At 45.4% G+C, this 17,137-nt stretch overlaps 2 protein-coding genes across 2 annotated transcripts; one reads left to right on the forward strand and one right to left on the reverse strand.

The window, feature by feature from the left end:
• Positions 1–950: 950 nt before the first annotated feature.
• LRWD1 (leucine-rich repeats and WD repeat domain containing 1) lies at positions 951–15,047 on the forward strand. Its single transcript, XM_009084639.1, has 15 exons — positions 951–1,081; positions 3,066–3,300; positions 4,481–4,600; positions 6,085–6,237; positions 6,941–7,081; positions 7,714–8,046; positions 8,677–8,803; positions 9,051–9,160; positions 9,623–9,830; positions 11,261–11,333; positions 11,427–11,567; positions 12,250–12,344; positions 12,885–13,046; positions 13,701–13,825; positions 14,802–15,047. The coding sequence occupies exons 1-15, from the start codon at positions 1,002–1,004 to the stop codon at positions 14,940–14,942; spliced, it is 2,244 nt and encodes a 747-aa protein (XP_009082887.1). The 5' UTR covers positions 951–1,001; the 3' UTR covers positions 14,943–15,047.
• A 503-nt stretch (positions 15,048–15,550) lies between these two features.
• On the reverse strand, positions 15,551–17,061 carry POLR2J (polymerase (RNA) II (DNA directed) polypeptide J, 13.3kDa; the record flags this gene model as incomplete). The annotated part of the gene is made up of 2 exons (XM_009084641.1): positions 15,551–15,586; positions 16,887–17,061. Coding segments are annotated over 2 exons (211 nt in total), but the record flags the coding sequence as incomplete, so codon positions are not given.
• Positions 17,062–17,137: the final 76 nt, after the last annotated feature.

A 17,137-nucleotide genomic window follows, 5' to 3' on the forward strand; every position in this document is an offset into this window, starting at 1 on the left:
TCCCCAACAGCTGCTGTTCAAAGTGATTCCAGTTCAGCTCTTTGTGTTGAATAGAATATTCCCTACCCGAGGGGTTTTCCTTATAGGTATTAACAAAGCAGTGCCCTGCTGCTCGTCACGCACCATTCCAGGTGCTGTGGGGGTGTGGTGGTGCTGAAATCAAACCCAAGGACAGCTCAGAGCCCTGTGTGTTCCTCATGATGTGCTGCAGTGGCTTTTAGGCAGTGCTGAGACTAACACAGAAAGACAGGAGTGAGCCTGGCCTTGGAGCTCTGCTCTCTCTTATTTCCCTCTCATGAAATCTGTGTCAGGAAGAGTGGTAAGCCATGAACCAGTCCTTTCATGCAGCTTCTTTAGCCCTGTCAGCATTGTTATTCCAAATATCAGCATGTCTCTGTGTGTGTACTCTCCCATCCAGAGCATGAAGATACCTGTTCATGACCAACAACACACAGAATACTGTTGGTTTGGTTTTTATCTTGGTGAGGAAAGGATGTTACTGACTGGTGGTTATTTACATTTCCACCAATTAATAAAGTTTCCCAAAATTTTAGGGAATTTAGGAGTTGTCAGACAAGAGTCTGTCCATCTGGTCAGGCCAGCGAGTGCACAGTGTCAGTTCCTTGGGAGGAAGACATTCCCAGCAGGTGTATTTATTCACAGTGTTGGTGTTTGTTTGAAAGCATGTCAGAATTCCTGGAGCAGAGCCCAGGAGAGGTACAAACAGGTAACTGAGGCTATCCTGGTCCTGAGGGCTGTCAGCCCATGGACAGGCTGTGCCCAGCCTAACAACAGGTTCTGCTGTTTTCATTTCAACCAAATCAAACAAGCAACTTCCAACACAGCAGCAAAATCACCTCATAACTTCTTTTTTTCCCCCCCATTTTGGACTGAGTTGAAAGGATTTCCTCTTGTTCCCATTTGTTTGACCAGGAAGGCAGTGAGAAGCGATCCTACAGCTGACTGATCAGTGATTCCAGCAGAGAAGTGGAGATTTAGAAATGTCAAAGATTACCACAGAACTTCTTTTGGAAAGAGCAGTTCCAAGATCCACGAGGCTCCGAAAGATTGAGACGCTGAAGTAAGTGCAGACAGGCCCATGGAAAATTCCAGCTGAATTCAGCCTGTGCAATCCCTTTTTTGTGTGTGTCTTTCTTCCCCTAAGCATTTTTTACTGCAAAGAGAGAGGTAGTTCCAAAGCACAGAAGAGGAGATGACTGATCAGGTGAGCACGGGTGGCACTGCATTCACTACAGAGGTTTAACACAGTTGTCACCTCTGTTTGCCACTTCTGTTGTATATTTGCTGCCACGTTCTTACTGTGAAACTGCTCAAGGCTGGATCCTCATTTCCTAGCCTCAAGATATCATCCCTACCCCCATAGCACTTCCATCTGTGCTAGCAATTGCTTAATGTGAATAAGAGAATCTTCTGGGCTGGATTTCAGAGAGTTTTAAAAGTATTTTGGCATTATTTCCCTGCTGTTTTCCTCTCCCTGTATTGCTTTCTATCTACTCTAAATCCAATTTTGTTAGTACCTCAAACATTGCAGAAGGGGAGAATAAACTCTGAAACACTTAGAAACCACTAAAAACAGTTTGGTTGCTCAGATCCTTAACAAAGGTCATTGCAAATATGTGTCTTTCCAAGTGTTTAATCCAGTGGAATTTTGCTGTTCCAGAGCTGGTCAATCCCTGTGACTCAGCTAGCCAGTTTCTGGCTGAGGCCTTTGTTGTTTTTGTTGCTGATCTAAGGGGTTTGGGTTTCACATGTATTCCTAAAAGTTATTTCTTCTAGTTTTTCATGTGCTAAAAGAATTATTTTTAGATAGAAACTCAAAGGCTTATCTGAGGTCTATTTATCAGCTGCAGTAATCTGGGTAACAGAGTGATGGGGAGGTGTTGGAAGCACTGGATTTCTGGAGTGTGGCTTTTTCCGTGCAGTTTCATACCATGATGTTAAGGTCTGTGTTTCAGAAAGTCTGTTCGGGGAATACTGTTGAGTTCCTTCCCAAAATATCACCACAGGCACACTCAGCTTTACAGCCAGCTGAATTCTCTTCAGCCTTCCTTACCTGGCTGGCTGGTTAGGCCTCTGAGATGGCAAGTGAAGGAGAAAGGATCTTGCCTCCTGGGTTGATTTGCCTCATTTATTCACACTTCATTTATATCCAGGAACCCTTTTTTTTTTTTTTCACTAATCATTAGAGACAGAGATTCTGTTTGTTAACTCAGGCTTGAGCCCTCAAGAGATGTTGGTTGCCAGGACTAGAAGGTCCCTTTGGAGCTCACCTGAATGATCTAACCCAATCTAAATGACCCTGCTTAGAACATGCAGCTTTCACTTTCTGACAGTGAAGGAGTATTTCTTTTCCCCTCACAAATATTGTACCACTTCCTCTTTCAGGACAGAATGCTTCTGGTTTGGTGGCAGCCTTGAGATTTTGTTAGTTGGATTTCCGTATTTCCCTTTGGAAATTTTTTCATCAAAAGTCACTATGAAAGAAATGGAAAAATCACTTTTTTGGTTAAGTTAACTCTTTGAAAACAGCCAGATTGTTTGGGGACCTGCTCTGTACTTGGTCTGAACTGTGAAATAATGAATCTAGTGCATTCTGTGGACAGGGTAGACTGATAGTGTAGTGAGTAAGTGTCTTTTATTGCCACAGCTTGTTTTGTTGAATCAACATTGCAAAGGAATAAAATACCAAGACTCTTAGAGGTGTAGTAATTTTTTTCTCCAGAACAAGAACTTTTCTGGTGGTTCACTGCTCCCAGCCAGCTCTGTTACCCCTAGGAGATTACCTGAATGGCAGGTTAATTGTACTGCAGATCCTTTGTCAGACTTGAGTCTCTGATGGTGTCTGTTAGCTCAGACACAGCGTCCTCTCCACGTACCTGTGCTCACAGTCTGGAATGCTGCAGACAAGAAAAAGCAGGTTTGGTCAGATGTACCCAGTGTGTTGTGCCTTGTGAGGTGCCACCAGGTGGGACTTTGTGTCCTGTGGAATCAGCACTTGTTTTTCCAGTGAGCTGCACGTAGTTCCTTTTCTCTTTTGTTTTTAGCCTGTCCAAGCTGCAGTTGAAGACTGGAGACTTAGACCCACGTTTGTTTTCTCGGCTGAGGCACCTGCAGAATCTTGATCTCTCTGACAATTTACTGGACAAATTTCCCAACAGCCTAACCTTGCCTGATCTACGTGTCCTGAACTGCAACAACAACAAGCTGAAAGATGTAACTGCTCTGAAACAGTTCCCTCTGCTCGAGGAGCTAAGCTATGAGAACAATGTGTTCTTGACAGTGAGTTACCCCCATCCTTATGGGCTAAGCATTCAATGGAGGGGCAAGCAAACTGCAGTTGTGCTGAGTTCTCACATGTTGTTCTTGGGCAGCAAGTGTTAGAGCATCTGAGAAAGTAGCCAGTCTTTGTGTGCCCCTTCACCAGTTTGTGCCACTATTTCCCAATCTGCAGAAGTGATTTGCCCAAAGCTACTCAGATGTTAAAATCTGTGTGTCTTGAACTCCTAATTCTCCAGGCCAGAGTCCCACCGCAGGCAGCTTATCAGGCAGAGTGTCTTGTGCTCATTCTTGTGGAAGGTATAGTAATGGCCGTGTAGAAATGTCCTTATAGAATCACAGAATCGTAGAATGCTTTGGGTTGGAAGAGACCTTAAAGACCGTCTTGTTCCAACCCCCTGCCATGGGCAGGGACACCTCCCATCTTCCAGGCTGCTCAGAGCTCCACCAGCTTGGACTTAAATGCTTCCAGGGATGTGGCAGCCACAGCTGCTCTGGGGAACCTATGCCAGTGCCTCGCCACCCTCACAGGGAAGAATTTTTTCCTAATATCTGTGTTAGTTTTAGTGCCCCTTGTGCTCTGGAAGAGCAGATTTGGTCCTCTGGTGAGGGATTAAACTTGGTGATTAGTCTAGTTGGGTTTCTGACTTCTAGAAGGCTTTGCTGACTGTTCAGGTTAAACATCCAAAACTGTAATTTTACTTGTGCTTTAAACTGCCATCAGCCACCATCCCCTTCCTCAGGTGATTGCCTGCTGTTGTGTGCTGACAGGATATATGTGGCTGTATGCTGAACTGTCAGATCTAAAACACAGATGACCCAAAAAATTCCTGATGGAATTCGTTTACTGGAGGCAGGACAGGCCTTCCTCTGTACTAGAGTTCAAGCATGTGAAGGGAGTGCTTTGCACTCAGGCTGAGCAGATGAGCAGTTAAACAGCTCCCACCTTGTGTTGGGTGTTAGTACTGCCTTGAGGCTGAGACAGCTCTTGTGTCTGCAGTTTTAAGATCCCAGTTCACAGGAGAATGTTAATGCACAATTAAAAGGTGAAATTCAAGCTGAAAATCCTGAAATGGCTTTTCCTGATGTTCTTCTCATCATTGTCTGTATTTTAATCAAGGACTAAAGCTAGAGGAAGTACCATGTGAGTAGTTGTTGTAACTCTGATATCTTCTCTTTCTAGCTCAATGATGACTATAAAGTAATATTTCTTTTGAAAAATCTTCGGCTGCTCAATGGCAAGGACATAACCAAACTGGCTAAACACGTGAGACGCGTCAACAGTCATAAGCTCACCAGCAAGGTAAGATGTATGATATGTCCTTAATCTCTAAACACCTGAGTAGTAACTAAATACTGTGCTCAATGTAATGACAGAGCTGCAAACAACCATCAAACAGTTTGCAGTAACTGTGGTATGATCTGAGCACACCCTGCAGCATAGGCCACCCAGAAATGTCTTACTGCTGCTTTCTCTGGTCACTGCTTGCATTTGCTCTACCTGTTCTCTGTAGCCAACTTTGCCTTTGGTTTAAGCGACAGGAGCGGAGCCAACAAGGTCTGTGTCTGACCCTCTAGTTTTTCAGGTCAGTCTGATCATCGTGCAGGAATGGGAGAAGCCTGGTGGTGACAGAACAGCTGCATACACCTCCCCATCTAATTTGTGTTACTGTCCAGGCCCCAGGAATGGGGAGCACAAAACCCAGCTCGGGAGGATCTTGCTTCTTCCAGCATACACCAGGAGGAAGGACTTGTTCTTTCTTCTTCAGCTGTGCATGTTTGGAACTGTATTTTCACTCATTTGTGTACACAGCTTAGCTCCTGACAGATTTTCCCCACAAAGCATGTTGTGATATCGAGCAAAATTATTGTTTGATCATGAAAAAGGTTTGGTTGTGGGTTTTTTGTGCATTACTGCTCTTACCATTTGTATTCTAGTTAGTTATCTTGTTCATTCCTTCTCTGTAGTAATGGGTCAAGATCAAATACTGAATACTGGGGGGGCTTATTGTGCTGAGTGTTGTCTGTGTAATACCTTGTACCTCAAAGGCTCTCAGTGAGGGCTGCTCAGCTTCTTGTCCAAGACAGCTGGGCATGGTTGGCTGTTTAGTGAGACACCAAGTGCTCCCCTGTACTGTTCATTTTTTGCTGGTGTCTGTGCCCTGATACCTTTCCTTGACAGTATTCCTTTGTACCTGCCTGCCCAGTTCTTACTGCCTTGTCTAAATGTAAAATGTCTGTTGGGTCCAAATGCTGACGGATGTGTTACTGGCCACCAGAAACTCTCCAATGGGAAACTGTGCTGACAGGTGAGCATCCACACCTTGTGCCCATAGCTCAGGAGTCTTTTGGAGTCCAGGTATCTATAAATGAGGATGACCTGGCCACCAGTCCTGCTTGAACTACAAGAAAACTCAAACATCCCCATTTTCCCTTGCCCATTACAATAAATACCTGGCAGGTACTCCCTGTTAGGAGGGCACAGTGACTTCTTAAGACCATTTGCTATGGATCCAGAGGCATGAAATCAGGCATTGTGCAGGGTCCATGCTGACAGTGTTTGCTTAGCCACACTCATTTCAGCTTGGTTCAGAGGATCTGGATTTTCTGTTGAAGTGGTAGTTTGAACATGGATAAATAAATGGAAGCAGTGCTATCATGTAGCTACCTCAGGGTTGGCAACTTCTTAAAAGCTTTCACAAGTACTTGTGTGCTTTTCTGCTCTGGTTTAGGGTTTGGGATTTTTTTTGTAGAATTCTGTTGAATAAACTCAGTCTTTCTGCCTAGGTTACTGCTCACTGGGAAAAATTCTTCCGTGACCAACTCCCTGAGAAGCACACAGCTAATCAAGTGAAGTCCATCAAGAAGAAGTTCCTGACGTCAGTACAAACCAATGTACTATATGGGCCCAGCTCTCTCAGTGAATTCACCCGCTGGCGGGTAGGTTATGTCTCACTTCCCTTCTGTTCTCCAGGCAGAGACTCTGTGCCTGATTCTGGATGGATTAGTTTGAAATGCTCCATGGATTTGGGTGCAGGGCTCCTGCAGACACATGGTATCACTTTTTTCTCCTTTTCTCCGCTACTTTGTTAAGCAGTTAGAGAAACACTGGGACTAAACATGCCCCACGTTGTGATGACTGTCTTTAAACATTGTTTTTTGATTCATAGACAATAATGATACTTGTGCTAGTTAACAAGACTGCAGTATCCTTAGTACTTAATTATCTACAAATTAGTTTAATGGCAACCTTTGCTGTATGAAAGGAGAAAAGATAATGACAGAAGTGTAGTTACTCCCGGAGGAAACACGTAATTTAATTTGTAACATTTGTTTTATTTGTGTGTGCAAACGCACAATTGAGGCTTCCATCTCTTCTCTGTCTTGTTTCGTTGCTGTGCTGTTGTTTTCACAACTGTGTACCCTGGATGCCTGTGACAAAGTGAGATTCTTGGGTAATGTCAGCAGAGGACTTGGCCTGCCAGGCTGTCAGCTGAGTACTCCTCCACCACGTGTGAAATTCATGTGGGAGCAGATATCAAAATCTCAGCAAAGCAGCTCTTGATTTGACACATCAGAGTTTGACTGCTGTTGCTTCTTTGTTTTCTTTCTTTTTTGATATATCCACATATTTGCTTCTAAGGTGAAAATTATTGCAGAAGAGTTTCTGTCAGGCTTACTAGGTCTGGAGGTAAACTCGGATAGTGAATCAGAAGAAAAGACAGATGAGAATGAAGAAGAAAGCACAGAAAGCCCCAGGGAAGCTACAGAGGACAAGGCTCAGGTAGGTGATTTTTCCAGTTACATTAACAATTAACTGTTCCTTCTATTTCTTGCAAATTCAGTAGCTCTTGTCAGTTTACATTTAGGACCCAATCGCAGGGGCAGTCTCAGCCTCCAGCCTGGATCCAACAGGTCAGGCTCATGCTTGACAGCCAGATTGAAGCTTTCCCAGCAATGTGGAGGTTGAGTTGCTCTCCAAGAGCTTCCATTCTCCTAGGAGACCAAAAAGATTTTCTGAGTACAGTCCTACTGACTCCACCACCCCTCTAGGAAGGGATATTTCTCATTAGAGAACTGAGCTGATGCATGTCCAGACTGTGATGGTTCTTGCCTGCTTGGGAAATGGCTGCAGACTGACCCCCCCGTGGTCCATGGGCCAGATTTGTTTTTCCACACCGTATGGAAATCACAAATAACTGGAGCAGGAGAAGGGAGCTGAAAATGAGGCTGGCTGTGTGGTTTTCATTAGCTTCTGCCTCTAGGAACCCTGCAGCTCTGGGTTGTCTTGGTGCTTGGAACCCAGTCTGTAACCGTGGGAGGCATTTGAATAATTAATATCTATGATTTACAAATCATCTGCACATCTCAGGGAAGCTAAAATCCTTCTGCAGAAACTGACAACTTGCCTTATAGGTCACAGTAACGCCCAGCAAGAGGAAAAGAAATGATTCAAAATCACGCTCTAGAAAAAAGAGGTCCAAGTCCCAGGCAAACACCAAGGAGGAGCCTGTAGTTAATCTCAGGAAGTCCAGTCGTGTGCAGGATGATCCAGCTCCTGATAAACCAAGAACATCAAACCAGCCAGCCAAGGAGGCAACCCCTGAGCAGGGAGCTGAAGGGACACAGAAGAATGGAGAGCACTTTCCCAAGAAGCAATGCAACAGAAGATCCAGCCAGATGGCAGGGGAACAGGAGCAGGACAACGGTGTTATTAGCTTGACTCCAGTGAAGAGCTCCAAGTGCAAGGTATGTCCATCAGCCCCCTGGGACTGGCTTTCAGCCTCTTGGTTCAGTGGGAGGACCTGAGTTCAGACTTCATCAGAGCTCTACACAGCATGGAGCTCATAGCTGGCCAGATATACTGTGAATTAAAGTTTTGGTTTGGTTTTTTTGTCATTGTTTTGAATCTCTCAGAGACATCAGGGAATCCTTCAGGAGAGAGTGACTCCCCTTCAGGGGATGGATGGACCAGCACTCCAAGGTGGTGCACTGAAAGCCTGTGCTTAGAAAAGGGACTGGCAAGCCTTGCTCTGAGGTCAAATCGATGGCTGCATGGGGAAAGGTGTTTCCCTCTCAGCTCAGGCCAGTGGGGATCTAAAGGGATCTAAAGGGTTTTCCATGTTTCTCTTCAGCAAGAAATGGGGTTCACTGCTGGGGCCTGCTGGGCACATCTTTCCTAAGGAGTTTGCTTTAGGAGTCTTGAGCACTGTGGTGGCACCTTGATCTCTTCTGTTCTCTATGGCACAGAAGGGCTGAAAGGCACTTTCAGTTTAACTCAGATTGCTGTGCTGAGTGGAGGGTTCTGTCAAGGCAATCACAGGCAAGCCACTGTCAGGGGAATGAATTTTCTAAATGTGGATGGTTTATTTATTGTAGGAGGATGTCAGTGCAGAGCCATTGCATTTTCTTCAGTGTCACAGTAAAGGCAACAGCCACGAGGATTTTAAAACGCAGCTCTGGTCCTGTGTCTTCGAGCCAGTGCTAGACTCTGGAGCCAGGAAAGGTGAGCTCTTAAAGAGGTTTGCAGGATTCCCAGAACCACCTGGCTCTGGAATCCCAGCAGACTCTGTGCGTTAGACCCCTGCTCCTCTGAGCTGTAGTCTCTGTTGTCAGGAGGAGACTTGCTTTACATACTGCTGCTTTGACTTTGAAAACAGGAGACTGAGAGAGCACCAGGCAGTGATAAATTCCAGTCTTCATGTGTTATCCCTGAACCTGGGAGCTTCTCACTCATTCTTTTAATCTTTCAGATCCCACTGCGAGCTCCTTCAGAACTGTGGCAACCTGTGGAGGGGAATCTGTCTGTCTGATTGATTGCGAGACAGGGGTGGTGCTGAAAAAGTATAAGGTGGCTGCAGAGGTGGGTTGCAAGTGGGAAGGGTAAGCATTGAATGGGAATACCATAATCTGTTATCATTACATACATGTATGCGTAATATATATTATAAAGAGGTCTGAAAGGGGTTTGAGTGTTAGTGTGGAGAGATCTTAAAAAGATGAAGATAGATAATAAACATTTCTTGCTTATCCCTTTAGCCTGGTTTGGGTTTATACTTTTATTAGTTTAAAAGATTAGTTTGCCTCTCCCCTCACACAGGCACATGTGTGTCTGGCTACTAGCCTGCTTGGAGCATAGAGGAATAAACATCCTGTTTCTGTAGTTTGTGTTCTTCTGAGGGTTGTTTTGAGTTTTGGTGCTCCATCTTAAATAGTTGTGTCGTTTCACCTGAGTAGCACTTGTGATAGTTGTCTTATCTCTGAGCTAACAGCCACCCTGCTGGCTATTCTGTGTCACCCTATTCCTGATTTCTTTCTGTCCCAGGAGTTCTTCAGTGTTGCATGGACAACCCTCAAAATAGTGACCAGTGACAAGCGGAAGAAAGCTCATAATATCTTGGCAGCTGCTGGGAGGAGAGGGATTGTCAAACTGATCCACGTGGCTGCTGACTTCTGCTATGGAGAAATAAAGGCTAGCAAAAAGCCCATTGCTACTGTCTGCTTCAGCCCAACCCGAGAGACACACCTCTTCAGTAAGTCTCTGCTTCAGAATCTCTTTAGCTTTAGTAGTAATGTGGAAAAGTCAGGGCTTCCTTAACAAGCACAGTTGTCACCAGGGAAGCAGGGACACACATAAAAAAAGCATGGACAGGCATTAGAGAGCATTGTTAGTCTGTGATGGCAACAATCTCCACCAGGAACAGATTGTTTCAGCCAGAGCTGAGGTGCAGCAGCTCCTGTTTCTCCCTTGGTGGCTCTCAGGGTGGCTGTCACACCCATTAGCCCAAACAAGCCTGGTTCCACAGGGATGAGTAAGAAGAATGACAGGCAGAGCAGGCAGCTGGGGGCCAGGCAGCAAGCAGGGCTCTCCTGGAGCACAGCAGCATATTATGGGCTGTTAGATTTAGGTTTTATCCAACAAGCAAAACTTTGTCCTTAATTGCTGTTGAATAAATGCCTTTGAGTTCTTTGCCTCGTCAGAGATTTTTATTCAGGTCCTGATGTCAAAGAGAGCTTTGCCACATACAGTAGGCCCACAGAGGTTGCAGGTTACAGACAGGTAATGAACCATCATATTACAAATTGCAGCTGCATTGTCAGGCTGCACAGTGAGCTGGTACAGAGCCATTCAGACCTCACCTGCACATTGTTTCTCTTGCCTACAATTACCCACATCCTGGAGTGGTTAGTGTGCTACATGAACCATTAAAAGTGGAATTTCTTTTTCAAACTGAGATATCTTTAGTGGATATTTTTTCCAGAAGAAGCTCAAGAGTGCCAAAAGCAGAAGCCTAGAGGTTGACAGCACATCCAGATAGTGGGGTGGACAGCAAGGTTCATTATATTGAATAGAAAAATATAGAATAATAAAGAGGCAGTCTTTGCATCCCTGTTTGGGGACTGAACACCAGCAACCTCTGACTTTGAGGATCTCCATCTCTAATGGAGATCCAGATCACTCTGAGTAATCTAGTAGGACTGTTTCTGCTTGGTGACATGTTTCTCACCCTTTATGTAAGTGCCTAAGTTTCCCAATGGGAGCTGCTCTGGATACGAACACAGTAAGCCATGGATATGTGGAATAAAGCAGTGTCTACCTGAGAGCAGACATTGGAGTTCATGATTTAGGTTTCACCAGAACCCCTGACCAGAAACGAGCTCATAGGGCCACTAACTAATGACCTTGTGATGCCACAACCTAGTGATGTACACCAGAAAACAAACTTTCTTTTACCTGCCCCTCTTAGAGCACAGGATAAGAACACAAAGTACTGACTGTGCATGCCTGACAGTGTCTGTGAAGTGGTGTTGGGCCAGGAGCCTCAGTGACTGCTGCTGTGCTTTAATGAGTTCTCTGATGCCTTAGAGTGTTACAGTCTGTGACTCAGGTAGAATTGCCAGTTAGCATGAGAAGAGCCAGATGAGCAGTGGTGTCACTACCTGCTTCTCTTCTGTCCCACAGCTGCATCCTATGACAAGCGAATTGTGCTCTGGGATATTGGGATTCCAGACTGTGACTACAATTTCAAAGCAAGGTAAAGATTCAAAAACCAGATTTGGCCAGTCCAGAAGCATGCAAGTATCACATTGCAGCATCACTTAACTGCTTGTCCTCTTCCTTTTTCTAGCCAGCTGCTGCTGCTGGAAGCAGTCTCTATTCCCTTACGGATTGCTCTGGTCCCCACCTGCCCAGAGAAGTACCTGCTGGCAGGCTGTGAAGATGGCTGCTTTGTCTGGGACATAAAACTGGATAAGGGACAAAAAAGCAGGTGAGGAGCAAAAGTTGAGGCCATGCATTTGCTTTCCATAACAAGAAGAGTTAGTCCTAGCAAAGACCTGACTTCTAACCGATGAGGTCTGAGCAAGAGCACCATGTTCTACCAAACCTAAAACATATTTCCCTTCCCATAGTGTCTAGAAAAAAAAACTTAGCATGATGCTAAAGCAGTGTTCAGAGCTTACAGCCCTGGGTGTGTATTGAAGCTCCAGTCTGCAAGTGTTGCTGCTTTGCAGGAGGGCTGGCAGGAGTGTAATCCAATACCCCAAAACTTAAGGGCGTCTCAATGTAGTGTAACGGAGTGTAAATTCTTGGATCAATTTCCAGTCTCACTGCAAGGCCTGCCCTGCTGGTACGTGAGGTTACCCAGGAAACTGGCACTCTGTGGGAGCTCAGGAAAATATTACAAGAAGCAAGTGAAGTCATGCCCTGCTGACAAATGCTAGTCTTGATGACTGCAAAAACAGATGAAGTGAAACAGCAGTCTCTTAAGCAAATAGGTTTCTGCTGCATTAATAAACCCAGGTGGCTGAAAGTGTAAGTTCAAGTGGGAATTCATCTGAGCTTGGCAAGAGACTCACTGACACACAAATTTCTTCCTGGGTTCTATACCCAGGCACCCTTCCCTCTGCCTGTTCAGGACTTGGCTCATTTCACTCTTCCCCCTACTCTAGGCCTTTTGAAGCCATATTCCAGTTTCCTGATGATGAAAGCATGACAACATCTCACAGGGTTGATGGTTTGGCTTTTCTGAATGATGATGTCGTCGGTGAGTTATAAACACAACAGCACATCCAGAAAAACAGTCAGGCACCTCAGCATGGGCAGGGTGAAGGCAGTAGGGACTGAATGGGGTGTGACTGCCTCTTCTTTAGCTTTGTGGAGGCTACACTGAGTGGAGTTGCCTCCCAGAGTCACTTGTTTTTCCAAAAAAATGCGGGCTAGAGTGCAAAGCCATGTCTGGCAAGCTGATGGTCCCATCCCTGAGAGCACAAACAGTGCCAGTGTGGAAGAGAGGAGAGTCCTTTCTGCTCAAGGGCCGGTGGCAGCACTATTTTTTGCAGGGGTACTAGGGGTTCCACATCATGGGCTGGGTCTTTCTGAATAGCTTATGCTTGTTATGCAGTTCAGGAACATATTTATAGCAATGAAAATCTCTGCAACCTCCAATTATCCTGAAATAAGGTAAATGGGTGGAACAGTTGCTGCTAGATCAGATCCTAAAAGCCATGTTCTGGATGGATCACCTTGTCTTGAGGCATTTCACTTCTCAGCAGCTGACACAGCCTCTCTTGTCTTTCTTCCCTAGTTTCCAAGAGCTCTAAACCAGGATGCATCTATCTGTGGAGCTGGAGCTCGTCTTTTGATGCCAAGGGGAAGGAATGCCAGCAGACAGTGTCTGCAGTTATTCTAGCTGAGCTGGAGTGGTCCACAACAAGCCTGTCCTACCTGACACTCAGCACCTGCCCAGGTAGGCAGCCAAGGTGAACACACAGGTCAAGGTGGACTTTGCCTAATTGTCTGTGGCTCCTGTTTGACTCAAGGGAGCAGCCCAGAGCCAGAGGCCTGGATTTCAGCCCCCCTCAGAGAGCCTGTCTGGGCTCCACTCTGCAAGTACTGCAGTGCAGCTTCAGCACTGCGCAGCCTCAGCCCAGCTGGGTATAAATGATCCAGGTAATAAATAATTACAGCTCCACCATCTGCCCTACAAGGAGGGGCAGCTGAGACTAGACAGGCTCCCTTGTACAGGTTTTCAAAGCACAGTGCTGAGGGCTGAGCCCTGTAGTTTTGGTGGAGCGATTTTGATGCTGAGTGCAGCTGAAGTCAGGGGCGGGAATGCTTTGTAGGCTGACAAGGAATAGACAAACCTGGTGTGGTCACCACTTTCCAAAACCAGTCTATAAAAAGCCAGAAGTAATCCCAAAACATTAGCATGAGTTTTTCTACACCAGAGGAAGATTGCTGATTCGTCTTTAAATGAATTGAGTTCTTTTAGAGCAAGGTAGATTCATGTTTTTGTGCTGGAAAGGGAATTTTGCTGAAATATGGCACCTTCCATTGGCTTTGTAGCAGAATGGACTGCCAGTTCCACACTTATATCCCAGCTTTTTCTTTTTTCACACAGCAAGAGGCTATGTGTTCTGTGGGGATGAAAATGGCAGTGTGTGGATGTACAACCTCTCAAGCTACACTGCAGCCTGGGGCTCTGCAAAAGGAAAGCACTCGCAGCGGAAGATCTCTCCCACACAGGTAGGTCTCAGGTACCCTTTGGAGCCTCCCTTCCACTCTGGAGCAGCTCACCCTAATCTCCTGAGCAGGTTTACCCCAGATGATGTTGTGTGTTCCCACACCTGACACTCACAAGCAATTAAAAACAATCCTCAGAGTGTGACCAAGGCCATTCACAGCTGGGAGAGAAATGAGGAGCTGCAGAGCAAGTCTGGCAGCTCCTGCCTCCTGCAGCTGGGCAGCTGCTCCTGGAAGGGCCTTAAAATCTGATGGTTAAACTGGAGAGCTCAACAGCACAAGTCTGCAGGCACCATATCCCTGCGGGGCCATGAGGAGGGAAGCCAGAGCAGGAAAGAGCTCACTGTTTCCATATGTTCATGTACCCTTTTCCTGCTCAGTATTTCCCTGGCCTCTAGAGACAATTCTCTTTTGCAAGACAGTTCCCTTCCATGATGAAGCCTTTGGAAGAACACACACACACACACACACACACACACACACACACACACACTCTCAAAGGCTCTCACTCACTGGTCTGGAGCTACATTAGATTCAGTTATGAAGTGATCCAGTGGTCCATAATTTCTTCAAGGAAAGTGGTGTCATGCATTGGAAGAGGCTGCCCAGGGTGGTGGCAGAGTCACCCTGGAGGTGCTCAAGAATCAACTAGATGTGGCACTTAGTGCATCTGGTCTAGTTGACAAGGTGGTGATTGTTTAAAGGTTGGACTCCATGATCTTGGGAGGTCTTTTCCAACCTTAATGACTGTCTGATTCCATAAGCTTCTTGGAAGTGTATTGCCAAGTCACCAGTCAGTTCCTCTGGGACTGAGGGGCACCTGCTTTCACTTGCTGCTCCCTGCTCAAGCCCCTCTGACACTTTTGGAGTATCACAAAGCTGCACCACCCCTCAGAAAGGGGAAGAGTTAGCTTCCCCAGAGTCCCAGCTGGAATGAACATCCTCAGAGACACCACTACCCCCTCTGTTCTCCTCACAGATCCTCAAGTGGCCAGAGCTCCGCATGAATGGGGAACAGCCGCCTGAAGTCTTAATCAACAACGTGGTATCAGATCCTGCCTTTACTTACCTTGTTGTTCTGACTAGTGTGAACATCACAGCCATCTGGAAGAAATCCTAATTCCCTGTTAACGGTTTCATCCCCCTTGCTTTGAACTAGTGCAGTATTAGTGACTGTTACCCATGTGCCCCTGACATTTTCTAGACCAGCTGTTATGTGCAAGATTAAAAGAAGGTAAGTTTGTTAAATTCATCGAGTCATTGTAAACATCTGGTTTCTTTTACTGTTTTCACAATTTGTGCATTTGTTTTATAGAAATGACACTTAATAAAACAAAATATCAGTTCTGTGGGCAGTACTGCGTGGACTTTTTGAGAGGGAAAACAGAGAGTTCATCTATCACAGAGCAGCTTCTCATGCTGGAATTACACTCACAATAACCTCCCCAAAAGCCCAGGACAAATATTTGCCTTAAGGCTCCAATTAGAAAAGTAAAAATCACTTTAATGACTTATCCATCAAATCCAACAAGACATTTATCCTCTTGGCAAAGTGCCTGGCTGATATTAAACAAACCAAACTCAAAATATTGCTGCTGCTGTCAAGAATTGAATGTAAGTGGGACAAGGGGAAAAATACATGCCATGAATGGAGGTTTGAATATATCATCCAACTAACAGGCACACGTTTCTGCCTCAGAAGTACAGTCTGCTCCACAGGGGAGGATTTTACTCAATTCCTTCTTGCTTGTCCTTAATAGCAACCTGTAAAGCACAGACAAAATACAAGTGCTAAGACAAGAGCAGTTACTGAGCTGAAAGGTGTTTAAACACTGCTAACTCCTGTGAAACACAAGGACTACCACAACCCATAAGTGGAAATCTCTATACCATCCAGAAAAATAATACTGACATTACAATCAAAAAGATATTTACGAAATACCTTTTCCCAGCACATCAGAGAGCACCACACAGGCACTATCCTAGTCATGGGCTCCCTTGTTTTGTCTGAGTAACCTTTGGGGCAGATAAAGTCTCAAAAATCAGGGGCTAAATAAGCAATGAGAAGGGAAAATACTGTCCAGTTTTGGCAAAAGTAAAAAAAAAAATAACACTGGGAAGAACAGAAAATTGTTTTCTACACTAATAAGATGAGGAAAGGCTGAGAGAATTGAAATTGTTCAGCCTGGAGAAGAGAAGGCTCCAGGGTGACCTAACTGAGGCATTTCAGTACCTGAAAGAGCCTACAGGAAAAAATGGAGAGACTTTGGACAAGGGCCTGGAATGCCAGGACAAGGGGAAAGACTTCCCACTGCCAGAGGGCAAGGTTATTGTTTTCTACACTAATAAGATGAGGAAAGGCTGAGAGAATTGAAATTGTTCAGCCTGGAGAAGAGAAGGCTCCAGGGTGACCTAACTGAGGCATTTCAGTACCTGAAAGAGCCTACAGGAAAAAATGGAGAGACTTTGGACAAGGGCCTGGAATGCCAGGACAAGGGGAAAGACTTCCCACTGCCAGAGGGCAAGGTTAGATGGGGTATTGGGATGGGAAGACTTCCCACTGCCAGAGGGCAAGGTTAGATGGGGTATTGGGAAGAAATTCTTCCCTGTGAGGGTGGTGAGGCACTGGCACAGGTTTTCCAGAGCAGCTGTGGCTGTCACATCCTTGAAAATGCTCAAGGCCAGGTTGGATGTGCCTTGGGGCAACCTGGGCTAGTGGAAGGTGTCCCTGCCCACGGCACAACTAGATGACATTTAAGGTCCCTTCCAACCCAAACCATTCTGTGGGAAAAACAAGTCCAGCCACTTGAGAATAACAGCACCATCTGAACCTCTTTTTTTGGCACCCAAATAACAATCTGGGGCACACATATCACCTTTTTGGACACCCAAATAACCATTTAAGAGCAGCCAGACTCCCCCCTGCCTTGCAAAGGAGCTGAATAACACAATGAGGGTGGCTTGAATTAATTTATAGCCCTAAAATAGCAGCTCTAAAACACACTAGCCATCCTTTGGATTAATCAGAAGAAGCCTAAATACTTTGAAAGATAAATAAACTTACCCTGAACCTCTCCTCCAAGAGAGAGAGCTCACTGATCAGATCCGTGATGGCATTAGTGAAAGCTTCCTGGGGGCTGTAATCAGGAGTCGTTTGGACACGGATGATAATCTTATGCTCCAGAGGATGTGGCACCTTATACCCTGCAAATAACACTTGGGGATCTTTGAGTAACTGCCTGGAATGGGGAAAAAAAAAACAAAAAAACACCGCAGTGAAATGAAGAGAGATAAAAAAAACCACCTTAAAATCCC

Source organism: Acanthisitta chloris, unplaced genomic scaffold, assembly GCF_000695815.1.
Source record: "Acanthisitta chloris isolate BGI_N310 unplaced genomic scaffold, ASM69581v1 scaffold41251, whole genome shotgun sequence".
NCBI classification, from domain to species: domain Eukaryota; kingdom Metazoa; phylum Chordata; class Aves; order Passeriformes; family Acanthisittidae; genus Acanthisitta; species Acanthisitta chloris.